The sequence below is a fragment of the Antennarius striatus genome, chromosome 5, assembly GCF_040054535.1.
Source record: "Antennarius striatus isolate MH-2024 chromosome 5, ASM4005453v1, whole genome shotgun sequence".
NCBI classification, from domain to species: Eukaryota; Metazoa; Chordata; class Actinopteri; order Lophiiformes; family Antennariidae; genus Antennarius; species Antennarius striatus.
Genome location: NC_090780.1, coordinates 12,253,913 through 12,267,311, shown reverse-complemented (window position 1 = coordinate 12,267,311; position 13,399 = coordinate 12,253,913). Strand labels below are relative to the sequence as shown.

At 39.4% G+C, this 13,399-nt stretch overlaps 1 protein-coding gene across 1 annotated transcript; it reads right to left on the bottom strand.

Annotated features, from left to right (window-relative positions):
* Positions 1-243: 243 nt before the first annotated feature.
* Positions 244-12,700, bottom strand: LOC137594994 (myosin heavy chain, fast skeletal muscle-like). Its single transcript, XM_068314739.1, has 39 exons — positions 12,497-12,700; positions 11,711-11,854; positions 11,474-11,630; positions 11,268-11,295; positions 10,926-11,037; positions 10,753-10,845; positions 10,604-10,667; positions 10,422-10,520; positions 10,239-10,342; positions 9,996-10,134; positions 9,775-9,893; positions 8,804-8,953; positions 8,518-8,688; positions 8,122-8,428; positions 7,970-8,040; positions 7,802-7,889; positions 7,472-7,589; positions 7,261-7,384; positions 7,067-7,183; positions 6,540-6,812; positions 6,209-6,451; positions 5,943-6,119; positions 5,716-5,861; positions 5,520-5,610; positions 5,056-5,445; positions 4,850-4,976; positions 4,009-4,127; positions 3,721-3,917; positions 3,454-3,637; positions 3,214-3,379; positions 2,967-3,091; positions 2,446-2,754; positions 2,149-2,352; positions 1,940-2,065; positions 1,685-1,855; positions 1,492-1,596; positions 1,315-1,410; positions 1,099-1,230; positions 244-744 (listed from the first exon to the last, which is right to left on the bottom strand). The coding sequence occupies exons 1-39, from the start codon at positions 12,698-12,700 to the stop codon at positions 724-726; spliced, it is 5,811 nt and encodes a 1,936-aa protein (XP_068170840.1). The 3' UTR covers positions 244-723.
* Positions 12,701-13,399: the final 699 nt, after the last annotated feature.

Genomic DNA, 13,399 nt, shown 5'->3' with positions numbered 1-13,399 from the left:
GATTCTAAGCAGTTGTATTTACATACTACAACAATTAACTTATTGTTTTAAAAAATTATTTTGCGATTCTAGGCGGTCATTCTCAGAATGTTCATCATGATTAAGCAATCTGATTCTTATTTACAAATGGTTTGTTTATTTTTACAACATTTTTAAATAAAAGTTTTACAGACTAAATCTTTACAGTGATGATTTAATTACTGTATTATATTGTTACTATTTTTTAGAAAGTTTCCATTTTGATAAGACATTATAGAGGTTATATGTAATTAGACAAAAAGTAACTCACTCTGTTGTTTCTTGTTTCTTACAGTGTTGAATATATTACACAATTCACTTTTAGATACCGAGATACATTCATTTGAGAGTTCTTTCTTATGTAAAGTTTATTTTGACACACTAGGACATTATTTAGAGATTTGAGATTTCTGATTACATTGGTTATTTTGAATATTTGTATATTCAGATCATGAGCTGAACAACACAACACTTCACTTAAGCCCGTTTCACTACAAACAAGACGTAATCTAGCATGGAACCCACCTCGACCTGTCATCCCTGAACCGAAGTGTCAACTTTTTGCGTTAGTTGTGGAGTAAATAATGAAAGACAGCAAATTGGCAACAGACTTTATTATATGTAGATCTACAATATTTAGTGACAGCAGTTCAATGACAAATCATATTGTACGATTCTCATTGTGCTTTTCAAACAGTTTTTCTGTTATTCTTCAGCCTCTTTTCCCTAAAATAGAAGAAAAAGAAATGATGAATGATGGGAAAACTATTATCATTAATCAACATAATATATAATCACTAATTTTCTTAGTATTGGTTCTATATAACACTATTATTCTTTCTCCCATCAAGGCTTGCTGCAGCACATCATCTGTCACCATCTCCCCCCGCCCCCCTCATCTTCCTCAGCTTCCTCTGTACTTGATCCTTCCTCTTTTCCTCTTTCTTGGAGACTCAATCCTCTTCATCCTTCACTCGACATACTCCTCATCCCATCTCTGTACATACCCAACTCATCTCAATCCCTTCTCTTTCTATCATGTGCTGTATTTATTTTTATTTATCAAATTTTATTTCTTACTTTTCCAATTTCCCGACTCTTTGCTCTGAGCTTGTTGACCTGAGACTCCGCAATGTCAGCACGCTCCTGAGCCTCCTCCAGCTCATGCTGCACCTTCCTGTACCTGGACAGGTGAGTGTTGGCCTGCTCCTCCTGAGAAATTTAACATCAATTATATTTCTGTTTATGTGCATATTGCATTCATGTTCATCTAGATCAAAACCATTTCTAACTCACTGCTTCCTCAGCTTGTCTTTTGTAAGCCTTCACTTTCAGCTGCAGTTTGTCCACCAGATCCTGAAGACGGGCAACGTTCTTCTTGTCCTCTTCAGTCTGCAGTGAACGTACTTTTGTTAATCTGCACTTGAGCATCAAACCACAGCACCGGTCATAAGGAGGACAAATGTCACTCACCTGGTAGGTGAGCTCCTTGACTCTTCTCTCATATTTACGGACACCTTTGACGGCATCAGTTCCTCGTCTCTGCTCAGCTTCAACTTCTCCCTCAAGCTCCCGCACCTGAGGTAGATTTAAAATTATATGTGACTAAAGACACAACATTAAAACCAAGCTGAGGTAAAGTTTAGTGATTAAATTAATGTTTTACCCGAGCCTCCAGTTTCTGGAGCTGCTTCTTTCCACCTTTCATGGCCAAATTCTCAGCTTCATCAAGACGATGCTGCAGATCCTTCACAGTCACCTCCAGATTCTTCTTCATCCTCTCCAAATGAGCACTGGTGTCTTGTTCTTTCTTCAACTCTTCTGCCATCATGGCAGCCTGACATTTCAAAGTATATTGTTGTTTTAAGTGTAAGGCTTTCATTATTATTCCAGGTCACATGAGGTGAGAAGGATGACTCACATCAGTGATGGACTTCTTGGCCTTTTCCTCAGCATTTCTTGCCTCCTGGACAGCATCCTCCACCTCACCCTGTATCTGCACAAAATCAGCTTCCAGCTTCTTCTTGGTGTTGATGAGGCTGGTGTTCTATTGTTAGAGAAGAACAATTCATTTTCATGTTGAATAACAGATAAACATAAAGATCTTTTCTGTCAGGTTTAAAACAGTACCTGAGAGTGCAGCAGCCCCACGCGCTCGCTGGCATCAAGCAGCTCCTGTTCAGCGACTTTGCGGCTTCTCTCCGTTTGCTCCAGAGCAGCTCTCAGCTCCTCGATCTCAGCCAGCATCAGGTTGTTCCTGCGCTCCACCATGGCAACCTGTTCTTTCATGTCTTCCTGACCTCTAACAGCTTCATCAAGGTGTAGTTGTGCATCCTGATATGTTAAATAATGATAAATGTATGAACAAACACTAAAAACTATTTAGTAAAAGAAGATAATCCAACAGAGATCATTCTGTTTGTGTACCTTCAGCTGTCCCTGAACGTTTCTCAGCTGTTTCTGGGCTTCAGCTGCCTGGCGGTTGGCGTGGCTCAGCTGAATCTCCATCTCATTGAGGTCTCCCTCCATTTTCTTCTTGATTCTCAGGGCATCATTCCTGCTCCTGACCTCAGCATCCAAAGTGCTCTGCATGGTTTCTATCACTCTCTGGCTGTTCCTCTTGATCTGCTCAATCTCCTCGTCCTTCTCTGCAAGTTTTCTGTCAATTTCACTTTTGACTTGAGTGAGTTCAAGCTGAACACGGAGAATCTTGGATTCTTCGTGCTCCAGGGTAGCCTGTGAACAAGTGTGACCTTTATTAACTATAGCACAGAACAGTTTTCTCATAAAAACAGAAAAAGAAAGCTGAGTCACGGGGGAAAAAATAGCACTTAGGCCTTGATAAGATGAGCCTTATGAGTTTTCGAGCTGTCTCACAGAAACAGCAGAAACAGGAATGAAAATTTGGACACAGTTTATAGTTTTTGCAGTGTAGTTAGTAGTTTTACCTCTGCCTCCTCCAGAGCCATCTGGATCTCTGTCTTCTCACCCTCTACTGCCTTCTTTCCTTTCTCAAGCTCATGAATTGTTTTTCCAGTCTCACCAAGTTGTTCACTGAGATCTGAAATCTCCTCTGTTGAATGAAAATGGGGATATTAGATGATTGTACTATGTAAAAATGTATTCTTGTATGTAAGTTCAGATATGATGGCTCAATGTAAGAGAGTCTGCTGTATCTGAAAAAAGAATTCTTACGTTGCAGATTCTTGTTCTCTCTCTTCAGGGTCTCCAGGTGGTCCAGAGCTTCTTCATATGAATTTTTCAGTTTGAAAATCTCAGTGCTGAGAGTACGAGCTTCTTTCAGAGATCCCTCAAGCTCTGCCTGGCTTTCCTCATACTTTTGTTTCCATTCTGCAAGAACCTGAAAGTACAGCATGTGGATAAGTTGTTTTCGTCACCTTATGTTTCGCCGTTCACTTCTAGAAACTTTCTAACCTTGTCAAAGTTCCTCTGCTTTTTGTCGAGGTTAGCAGCCATGGCGTTAGCTCTCTCTACATCGATCATCAAGTCTTCCACCTCACCCTGGAGTCTCTGTTTGGTCTTTTCCAGAGAGGCACATTTAGCATTCACAGCCTCGATGGACTCTTCTGCATCCTGAAGGCGCTGAGCCAGCTTTTTCCTGTTTAAATATAAACAGGTTTTTATAATGATCTAGACAATCAATATTCATGGAAACAATGTGAATGGTTGACTGTTCATTACTTGGCCTCCTCCAGTTCCTCAGTGCGCTGAATGGCATCAGTCTCGTATTTGGTCCTCCACTGAGCTACCTCGCTGTTGGCCTTGGACATTGCACGCTGCAGCTCAGCTTTGGCTTCCTGCTCCTCCTCAAACTGCTCTCTGAGCAGATCACAGTCATGACGAGATGACTGAACAGCATGAGCTAGGGCGTTCTTGGCCTATAATCCGAAAGTGGCATCCATTTAATGTTTTATACCAATTGTCTTCTTTCTTTTTCTCTGTAAATGTCCACTGGAAAGTTAAATTTACCTTAACTTCCTCCTCAATGTGTCTCTTCAGCTCCTCAATCTGCTGGGTGTAGGCCTGCTTGCCTCTGGTCAGCTGAGAAACAACAGCGTCTTTTTCCTCCAGCTGACGTGTGCATTCACCTAGTCAGACGAATGAGGAAATAAAATGTACAGTTTTTCCCAGTAACCAAATAATATAAAATCAGTACTCACTCTATCATGCAAGAAATCTTTCTCCTGGGCCATCATAATGATGAATATAAATTTCAAGTTTGGTGAGGTGACAGGAATAAAATAGGGTTTTTATGACGTTACATATACAGTCTTTTGTTGCACCAATGATTTATAGTGCAAAAACACTACAAATCATTGATGCATGGCATACTTCCGACACAGTGTGCTGTTGCAACTAAACAAGAGGGATTAATCTAGAAATTCTTCTTTGCTTCACTATGTTCAAATGCAAATTAAAATGACTAAATTTGGCCCCAATTTTGATATACATTCATAAAATAAACATACAGTACCATTGTTGGCTCAATTTAACCAACTCAAATCCACCACAAAGAGTACTAGCAAATCAAAGGCAGAGCTTAGTTACTGTTGTTATCTCAGCTGTTTAACAGCGAGTTTACATAGACATCACAGATTCTAATTACAATGACTGTGTTGGAAATTTCAAAACACAGTCCTGCAAACACAACAATATAAAGTCCAATATTTCATGATCAAAGAGACAATAAATTTGTACTTCAAACATCAGCACACTTAAAACAAAGCCAGTGTATTATTATATTGGTGTGATGAAATATTATTATTATTAGTGATTTCAGAATAACCATCAACCAAAAACATGTTCTTACCATTTTCAGTCAGAAGTCTTGCCCTCTGTGTACTCAAGTCATTCACCTGACGGACATTTTCATCATTCTTGGATTTTAGCTCACTTAGTTGATCTTCTAAAGTCCGACACAACTTCTCAAGGTTGGACTGGAAAAGAGAAAACATTTCTGGTATGAAACATGAGAATTAACCTTGATTTATTAAATTAAAATTTAGCTCTCTTAACCTTTGACTTTGCAAAAGTTTCCATGTTGCTTGCGAGGTCATCAATCTCCATCTTGTACTCGCTTTTCTCTTTCTCCAGTTTCTGTTTGACTCTCTGGAGGTTGTCAATCTGTTCTCCCAGCTCTGCTACACTGTCGGCTTGTTTCTTGCGGAGAGCTGCAGCGGTAGCCTCGTGCTGCAGGGTGGACTCTTCGAGGTCACGACGCAGCTTCTGGAACTCGGCCTCACGCTTCTTGTTCATTTCAATCTGAGCCGATGTCGCTCCACCAGCTTCTTCCAGCCTCTCACTGATCTCCTCAAGTTCCCTGGAGAGATCAGACCTCTGCTTCTCCACCTTGGCCCGAGCAGCCCGCTCAGCCTCAATCTCCTCCTCAAGTTCCTCAATGCGCGCCTGATACAGACAATGTTAAATGAAAATTGTGCACAGCATTTAAATATGTTGACGACTGATGTGCCCAGTGGTACCTGTAGTTCCTTAATCTTTTTCTGCAGTTGGATTCCAAGTGTCTGCTCATCGTCAATCTTACCAAGGAGCTGGCTCATCTCAAAGTCCTTCCTGGGGTGGACAAAAAACATAAATTCATTATTGAAGTTGTTCTTTTCAAATTTTGTAGAAGTGCAGTAGACAGATGGTTTGAAAGATTGATTTATTTAGTCTTACTTCTTTAATTTTTCATCAGATTGCTGCTTGTCATTCTCAAGATCCATTATGGATTCTTGGGCCAGTTTAAGATCCCCTTCAAGTTTTCTTTTAGCTCGCTCAAGGTCCATGCGGAGTTTCTTTTCTTGCTCCAGGGATCCTTCAAGCTGTTTTAAGAAGGATGAGACAATATTTTTTATTGTCCTTTGTCAAGGGAATTAAAATCCCTGTCTGTAAATTATGCATACATCATCCACTTGCTGCTCCAGTTTGGTCTTAGCCTTTGTCAGAGTGTTGACTTTGTCTTCCTCTGCCTGCAGATCATCAAGGGTCTGCTGATGAGCCTCTTGGAGGGCTTTCTTCTCTTTGGACAGCTTAGCAATAGTCTCATCTTGAGATGCCATCTCCTCTGTCAGATTTTTGACCTATGAAATTTCAAAGCAAATTTAATTAAAAGTGGAAGTTGAAATGGTAACAAATAATTGAAACTTATAAATTAAAAACATCTTTTAACCTTGTTTTCAGTGGCATGTTTCTCTTTTTCCACTTTTGCCAGGGTGAGCTCCAAGTCATCAATGTCCTTCTTTATCTCAGAGCACTCATCCTCCAATTTCCTCTTCTTAGCAGTCAGCTCAGCATTCATTTCCTCTTCATCCTCCAGTCTTTCACTTGTCTCCTTGAGTTTGGCCTCAAGCTGGATTTTTGCTTTAATGAGCCCCTCACACCTTTCTTCTGCATCACTGAGATTTTCACCTTCCTAAAAGTCAATACAAACAGGTTTATTTCATTATTAGACAAGCCATTGATATGACAAAGTATTACCATGATACTATGATCCAACTTACAGACTGCACTTGCAATAGCAAGTCATTCTTCTCCTGCAACAGAGAAACCATCTTCTCTTCTAATTCTTTCTTCTTAGCGAGGGCCTTTGCCAGATCCTCTTTGGTCTTCTCAAAGTCCTCCTTCATTTGTGCCATCTCTTTTTCAGTCTCTGCACTCTTCAGCAGAGGTTTAATTTTGAAGTACAACTTCATCCATGGCCAAGTTTTAACATTCATGAATGAGCGAATGTTGTACTGGATGGAATAAATTGCATCTCTAATGAAAACAAAGAGCTGTGTTGGTTAACATGTTGTCCTTTTTCATAAAGTTGCCAAGTACAGAACTGGTTGTGATAAGAATGGTGCAAGTGTGTCAAGATAAAGTCTAGATATCTTTTGAAATAGACTGATTTATTGCAGTTCTACCAAGGCCACATACACCAGATTAATTTTTTTTATGTCAAATTACTTGATTTATTGATTGTTGTAAAGATGTTAAAATAATGTTCCAAAACAAAGGCACAATACCTTCTCTCCATCATCTTCACAAATTCCCGTCTCATAAGGAATCCTCTGCAGAGAGCCTGAGTCATTGTGACCAGCTCAGCCAGTTTCTCATCTCTCATCTCCTCCAAAGTTCCCAGTAGCCCAGCTTTGAAGAACACCTGAGAGTCAAGAAACACAATTATTGATGAATGCTCATTTTATACTATTTTTCCAGCAGCCTTAATTCTTATGTTACCTTAGTGTGGCCAAACTTGTACTGAGAGTGATCCACATCGATGGACCCCAGTAGTTTCTCTGAGGCCTTCTTGTTGTCAATAAACTGTCCCTCAGGGATGACGCTGGCATTCAATACTTTGTATCTTAAAGTAAAGATTAATTCCATTAGACATACTAGTCTGAGGATGATAAACACTTTACTGTGACTGTCGACCTTGTATTTCTGCTACCTCTGCTTGAAGTCACCATATTGGATTCTGCTGGGGAAACCTTTCCTGCAGATTCTGATTCCTTCAAGCACTCCGTTACACCTCAGTTGATGGATGACCAGGAAGTTTTCCATGAGGCCTATGATAAACATGTAAAGATAAAGTTAGAACAACAATAATAATAATGATGATAATAATATAATAGTAATAGTTGTCATAATATAACAACAACAACAAAATAATAGTAATTGTTCATTATTATTATTATTATTATTATTATTATTATTATTACTATATACGTACAGTACATATTTAATTTTGTTATCACTATCAGAATTAACATTGACAGACCTGGAGTCTTTGATTCATTGGGAATCAGGCAGCGCACAAAATGAGGATGTGTACATCTCAAATTTGTCATCAGTTTGCCCAAATTCTCCTGAAGAATTAAAAGTCGTTGACTTAGTAAAAGGAAATAGTATTTCAATCCAGGATGCACACCAATTTGCCACATTTTACCCTGAATAACGCAGACACAGTCTGAAAGGAGCCACCCTTCTTCTTGCCACCTTTCTTGCTGCCGCCACTCTCTGTGGAACAATTAGATGCAAATGATAAAATTCAGAAATTTCTTGATACGTCCAAATTTAGTAACAACTAAAAGCTTGTACCTTCTGTTGAGGAATGGGAAGCATACAGGAAGGACAAAAGTTTGACTGAAGATTTCTGGTATAGCTGGACCACTGAGTCATTCAGAGGATCCTTGTTTTTGTCCAACCAGCCAAGAATGTTGTAGTCAACAGTACCAGCATAGTGCACCAAAGAAAAGTGAGCCTCAGCCTTGCCTTTAGCAGGCTTGGGTTTTTCAAAAGCCTTGGTTTTACCAAGATGCTGGTCATACAGTTTGTTTTTGAAGGTGACATCTGTAGCCTTGGGGAACATGCACTCCTCTTCAAGGATGGAGAAGATGCCGAGTGGCTGTTATGAAGAAATTAATATTGAAAAGGTATGAAGTTTTCAGATAATTTCTATTTGTGAATATACATTTAGAATGGATGACACCTCACCTTCTCTATCAGTTCAATGCAGGCCGCCAAGTCCATACCAAAGTCGATGAACTCCCACTCGATCCCTTCTTTCTTGTATTCCTCTTGCTCCAGGACAAACATGTGATGGTTGAAAAACTGTTGTAGTTTTTCATTGGTGAAGTTGATGCACAGCTGCTCCAGGCTGTTGAACTGAATAATTTAAGAAACAAAATGAAAAGAAAGAACTCCACAATACAAAAATTACTTCAAAGCTTTAATGGAAATGCTTAAATTACTGTGTTCAGTATCTGCTGAATATACTTACATCAAAAATTTCAAAACCTGCAATATCCAGGACGCCGATGAAATAACTTCTGGGTTGTTTGGTATCCAGCATCTCATTAATTCTGACTACCATCCACAAGAACATTTTCTCATAGACAGACTTGCAGAGAGCCATGACGGAATTGTTGACCTGGTTTTACAAATACAACAATGTTAAAACAAAATATAGACTAGAATGAACAGTGATCTGATTAAATGTTTACAGCCGGGCAACACCCTCATACAAAGACTGGTCCACCCAAGAGACCCCACACCACACAGTCAGAAGAGGAATCTGGTGTATGCAGTTAAATGCAACGAGGAATGCTCGGATGTCTACATAAGGGAAACCAAACAACCACTACACAGGCGCATGGCTCAACACAGAAGAGCCAACTCAATAGGTCAGGACTCAGCAGTCTTCCTTCACCTCAAGGAAGAGTGACACTCATTTCAGGACACTGATGTTCAGATCTTGGATAGGGAAGATAAATGGTTGAGGTCAAAGTGGAAAAGCCATCTCTGAACAGGGGAGGTGATCTGCGACATCACGTTTCTCGCATTTACAATCATGTCCTTTCAAAACTCCCAAAAAGATTGTCACAGCAGACTGACCCAGGTGATGTGTCTCATGCTAATGACCCTCATTAGCATACAAAGGTGAAACTCACATCTCAGTGACCCCCTTTGACACCCCCACCAACAACCGTTGAGGAGACAGACGGGTTTCAACGATGGTTGTTGGAACTTGAATAGCACTGATCACACCCCACAGGGTTTATACGCTGGGACATGATCAGCCACCCTTTGAACTGAAGAAGTCTCTTGGATGAGAGACGAATCGTCTTCAAGAACTTTCTTAACGTCCAGTGGATTGACTTATATAGCTTTGGATAACCATTACCTGGATGACTGAGTACCTACATAGACACAATGTTTACAGGGATTAAATATGCAATGTGGACATGTTACCTGAGGCACAGTCTGACCCTTAGTCACAAACTCATTTCCAACTTTCACCCTTGGGTAGCACAAAGCCTTCAGTAGATCAGCCGAGTTCAGACCCATAAGGTAAGAGATTTTATCAGCAACTGAAAACAGAGGCAGTATAATATTTCATTGAGGAAACAAAAAAAGTTACTGCTTTTCACATGTAAAATACATTTGAATAAATACAAGAAGACGTGACTTACCCTCAGTGCCATCAGGCTCAGCCTGCTCTTCTCGCTGTTTCTGCTTAAACTTCATGTTTCCATGATGTATCACAGCTCCAGTCAGTTTATAGATGCTTGCTTTCTCTTCAGAAGTGAAGCCCAGAATGTCAATGGCCGTCTTTGAGTTTGAGAAAAAAGTGTTAAAGTTATCAGGAAACAAATTTAAACATTCCAGTAAACTCAGAGCTCCATTATAGAGTTATAGATTTGATAGCTCCTTACATCAGTGGCAATGAATTCTTCAATATCATCAATACTCTTCACTGTGATTTCTCCCTGGCTGATCATGGGAAAGTCATATGGGTTGGTGGTGATGAGGAGACCATCTAATAGAAAGCAAATTACTGAGTCAAACTTCATACTGTACAGAATGTAATGAAGGTCCTGTCAGCTCATATACCATACCAATCAGCTCAGGTTTGTGGCCTGTCATGAGCTGATAGAAGATGTGGTAGCTCCTCTCAGCAGACAGCTGGAATGTCACTCGAGATTTCTCCAGCAGATCTATCGACCACATAGACATCAGTCATTCCTGTTCAAAGAGCTGAATCAGCAAAAACAAGCTGAGGCTTCATCTGTGGCCTTACATGTCTCAATATCTGCTGAGGCCAGCTTCCCAGTTGTTGCAAAATGGATTCTGATGAATTTACCCTATTTAGAAGAAAAGTGCACGTCCAAAATATAAGTTCTTGCATTCTGAAATCATCTGAAAAAAGTCTATTTCACAAACACTTACAAAGCGGGATGAGTTGTCATTCCTCACAGTTTTGGCATTACCATAAGCCTCCAGCAATGGGTTGGCTGCAATGATTTGATCTTCCAGCGAGCCCTTAATATAATGTTACATGAGACTGTTCATTTCTATGTTCACACAAATCACACACATGTACACTATATAATAATATCTACCTGCATTTTTCCAGGAATTGCCTCATGTTTCTTTCCACCAGCCACAGCGATTGTTGCAAAGTACTGGATGACACGTTTGGTGTTGACAGTCTTTCCTGCACCAGATTCTCCACTTAATGAAAAAAAATGAATAATATAGAATTATATTATGTTCTATTTTAGGTAGACTGAACAAAAAGTCATTATCATAGTTGTGGCTTTGAGTTGTCCAGTCAACATGTTATAAATGTATAGTTTATGTTAAAAATGCTATGTGTGTTAACTTTTTTCACACATACAATTACGATGATTTCAGAGTTGCTGCATCTGAGGTCAGTCACTGATAAAATATGGCAGACTCACGTGATAAGGATAGATTGATTCTCACGATCTGTAAAAGAGAGCAAGAAATATTCACACTATTTAAAAATTCATTTCAAGATCTGCTTTGCAAGTATTATTTAGTCTTGACAATTGATAAAAATGTTAAGACTAACATTTTTATCAAGTATGGGATTAGACAAGTATTTGACAACTGAGACTGTATTCTGAATTTTTGTTATACACACCAGTGAGCATGAACTGATAGGCGTTATCAGAGATAGAGAAGATGTGGGGTGGAGCTTCAATCCTCTTCTTGCCTCTGTATCCTGAAACAACCACTGAGTCGTACACTGGGAGCCACTTGTAGGGGTTCACAGTGACACAGAACAGCCCTGAGTAGGTCTGTGGAGACAGAGATGATGATGCAGACACATCACATATTTATGTTTCATTCAATGATAAAACGATCGGGACAAACTCACGTAGATCATCCATGCAGCATAACGCTCTTTGAGGTTATAGAGCACAGATGGCTCACTGAGGTGGGTCATCATGGCCATGTCCTCAATCTTGTCGTATTTTGGAGGGTTCATGGGGAAGACTTCAGTGTCCTTCACAGTTATTGTCTATTGGAGGGATGGAGACAAGACCAGATTTTAGGTTTGACGCTAGACTGGTGGTGGATGTGAGCTGCGCAGAGTTCTAAAATTTGACAGGCAGCCCAGCTGAGGACCAGATGGATGGAGCGTGTATTTATACTAATTCAAGTGACACGTCAGAATTATTATAACAAAATGTTTTGGCCTTTAACAGACAACAAAGCATACATATGTAGGGCTTATTGTAAAATTACTTCACAACTACATTTTTTTCTTAAAATTAATTATATCGTTTAAACAACTAAAAAGCCCAATGGGCCGTATACGGCCCACGGGTGGTAGTATGCCTGAGCTTGACAGTATTCACTGTTATTTGTACAATCCACATAGAGGTAATACTATATATATATAGTATAGTATATGTATTATGTTCATTTTTGCCAAAGGGTTTCTTACAGAGAAATTAAGATGTTAAACATATTTTTCCTTCAAAAAACATGCATTTCATTCAAAGTTAAGTCAAACTGTTTTTAACTTCAAACTAAGAAAAATAATTTTGTGCAGTTGACCAAAGAGCCTCTCAAACAGACATATGTTTTCATGAGCAATTAACTGATGTTAATTCTTTCAAATTCAAAATATTCTTTTTTTTTCCATTCCGCTGCTCACCTTTCCACATAGGGTCTCCACAGTGGCTTTGCCACCCTCCCTCTTGGTAAGCTTTCCCTTGAGGTACATCTCTGCAGGTTCAGTCACAAAGTACGCTGTCTTAGCGTCAAACGGTGTATTCTGAGCTTCAATTCTCTCTTTTTCTGGCTTCCGGAGGTAAATGGAGGCCGGGCCAAAACACTCCATTTCTGCGTCCCCACTCATGGTGGACCTTTACTGGAAGTCGGCAAACACAAGACGGCAGTTTTTTTACACCAACTACTATTTGTCTTTTATAGTCAGTTATGGTGATACTTAACTTCTGAGTTAAAATTAAATGTTAAAGTTGTGATGAATGTTACACAGGCTAGTTAAAAAAAGACTGAAGAAGATAAAAACAAATGTTAAAGGGGTAGTGGCATTAGTTTTCCACTAATTGTCTTTTTGATGCCACAGGACCTTACTATGTAATTTTCCTTTTACTTATGATCACACTTTGTTATTCAAAATAAACAGTAATACCGTTAACAAAGGTGCTTTTCTCTACTTTGTATTAAGGCATAATCAATGGACTGAGATGCACAACAATACTATTGATAAAAATGCCTTTAGACAAAATGAAATGGTAGTAAAATGAATTAAGTTACCTTCTTTCTGCTCAGACGAACAGGTGTTTGTGCTTAAATGAGGAGTCTGAAGAAAGTCACATGTAGCGTGTTAATAATTGTAATTAAAATTCTTCATAATAAAAATGAACTTACTGTACAAGTCCTGTCTGACAAACATTACTTCTGTATTCACGCAATGGTGTCTGGCAATAAGTGGTCATGCCGTACATTGTTCATTAAGCTGCTGGCTTTCCTCCTGCTAATAAAAGAATCCAACTCACTCACCTTGACTGGTTGTCTGTCAGTCCTTGGGATG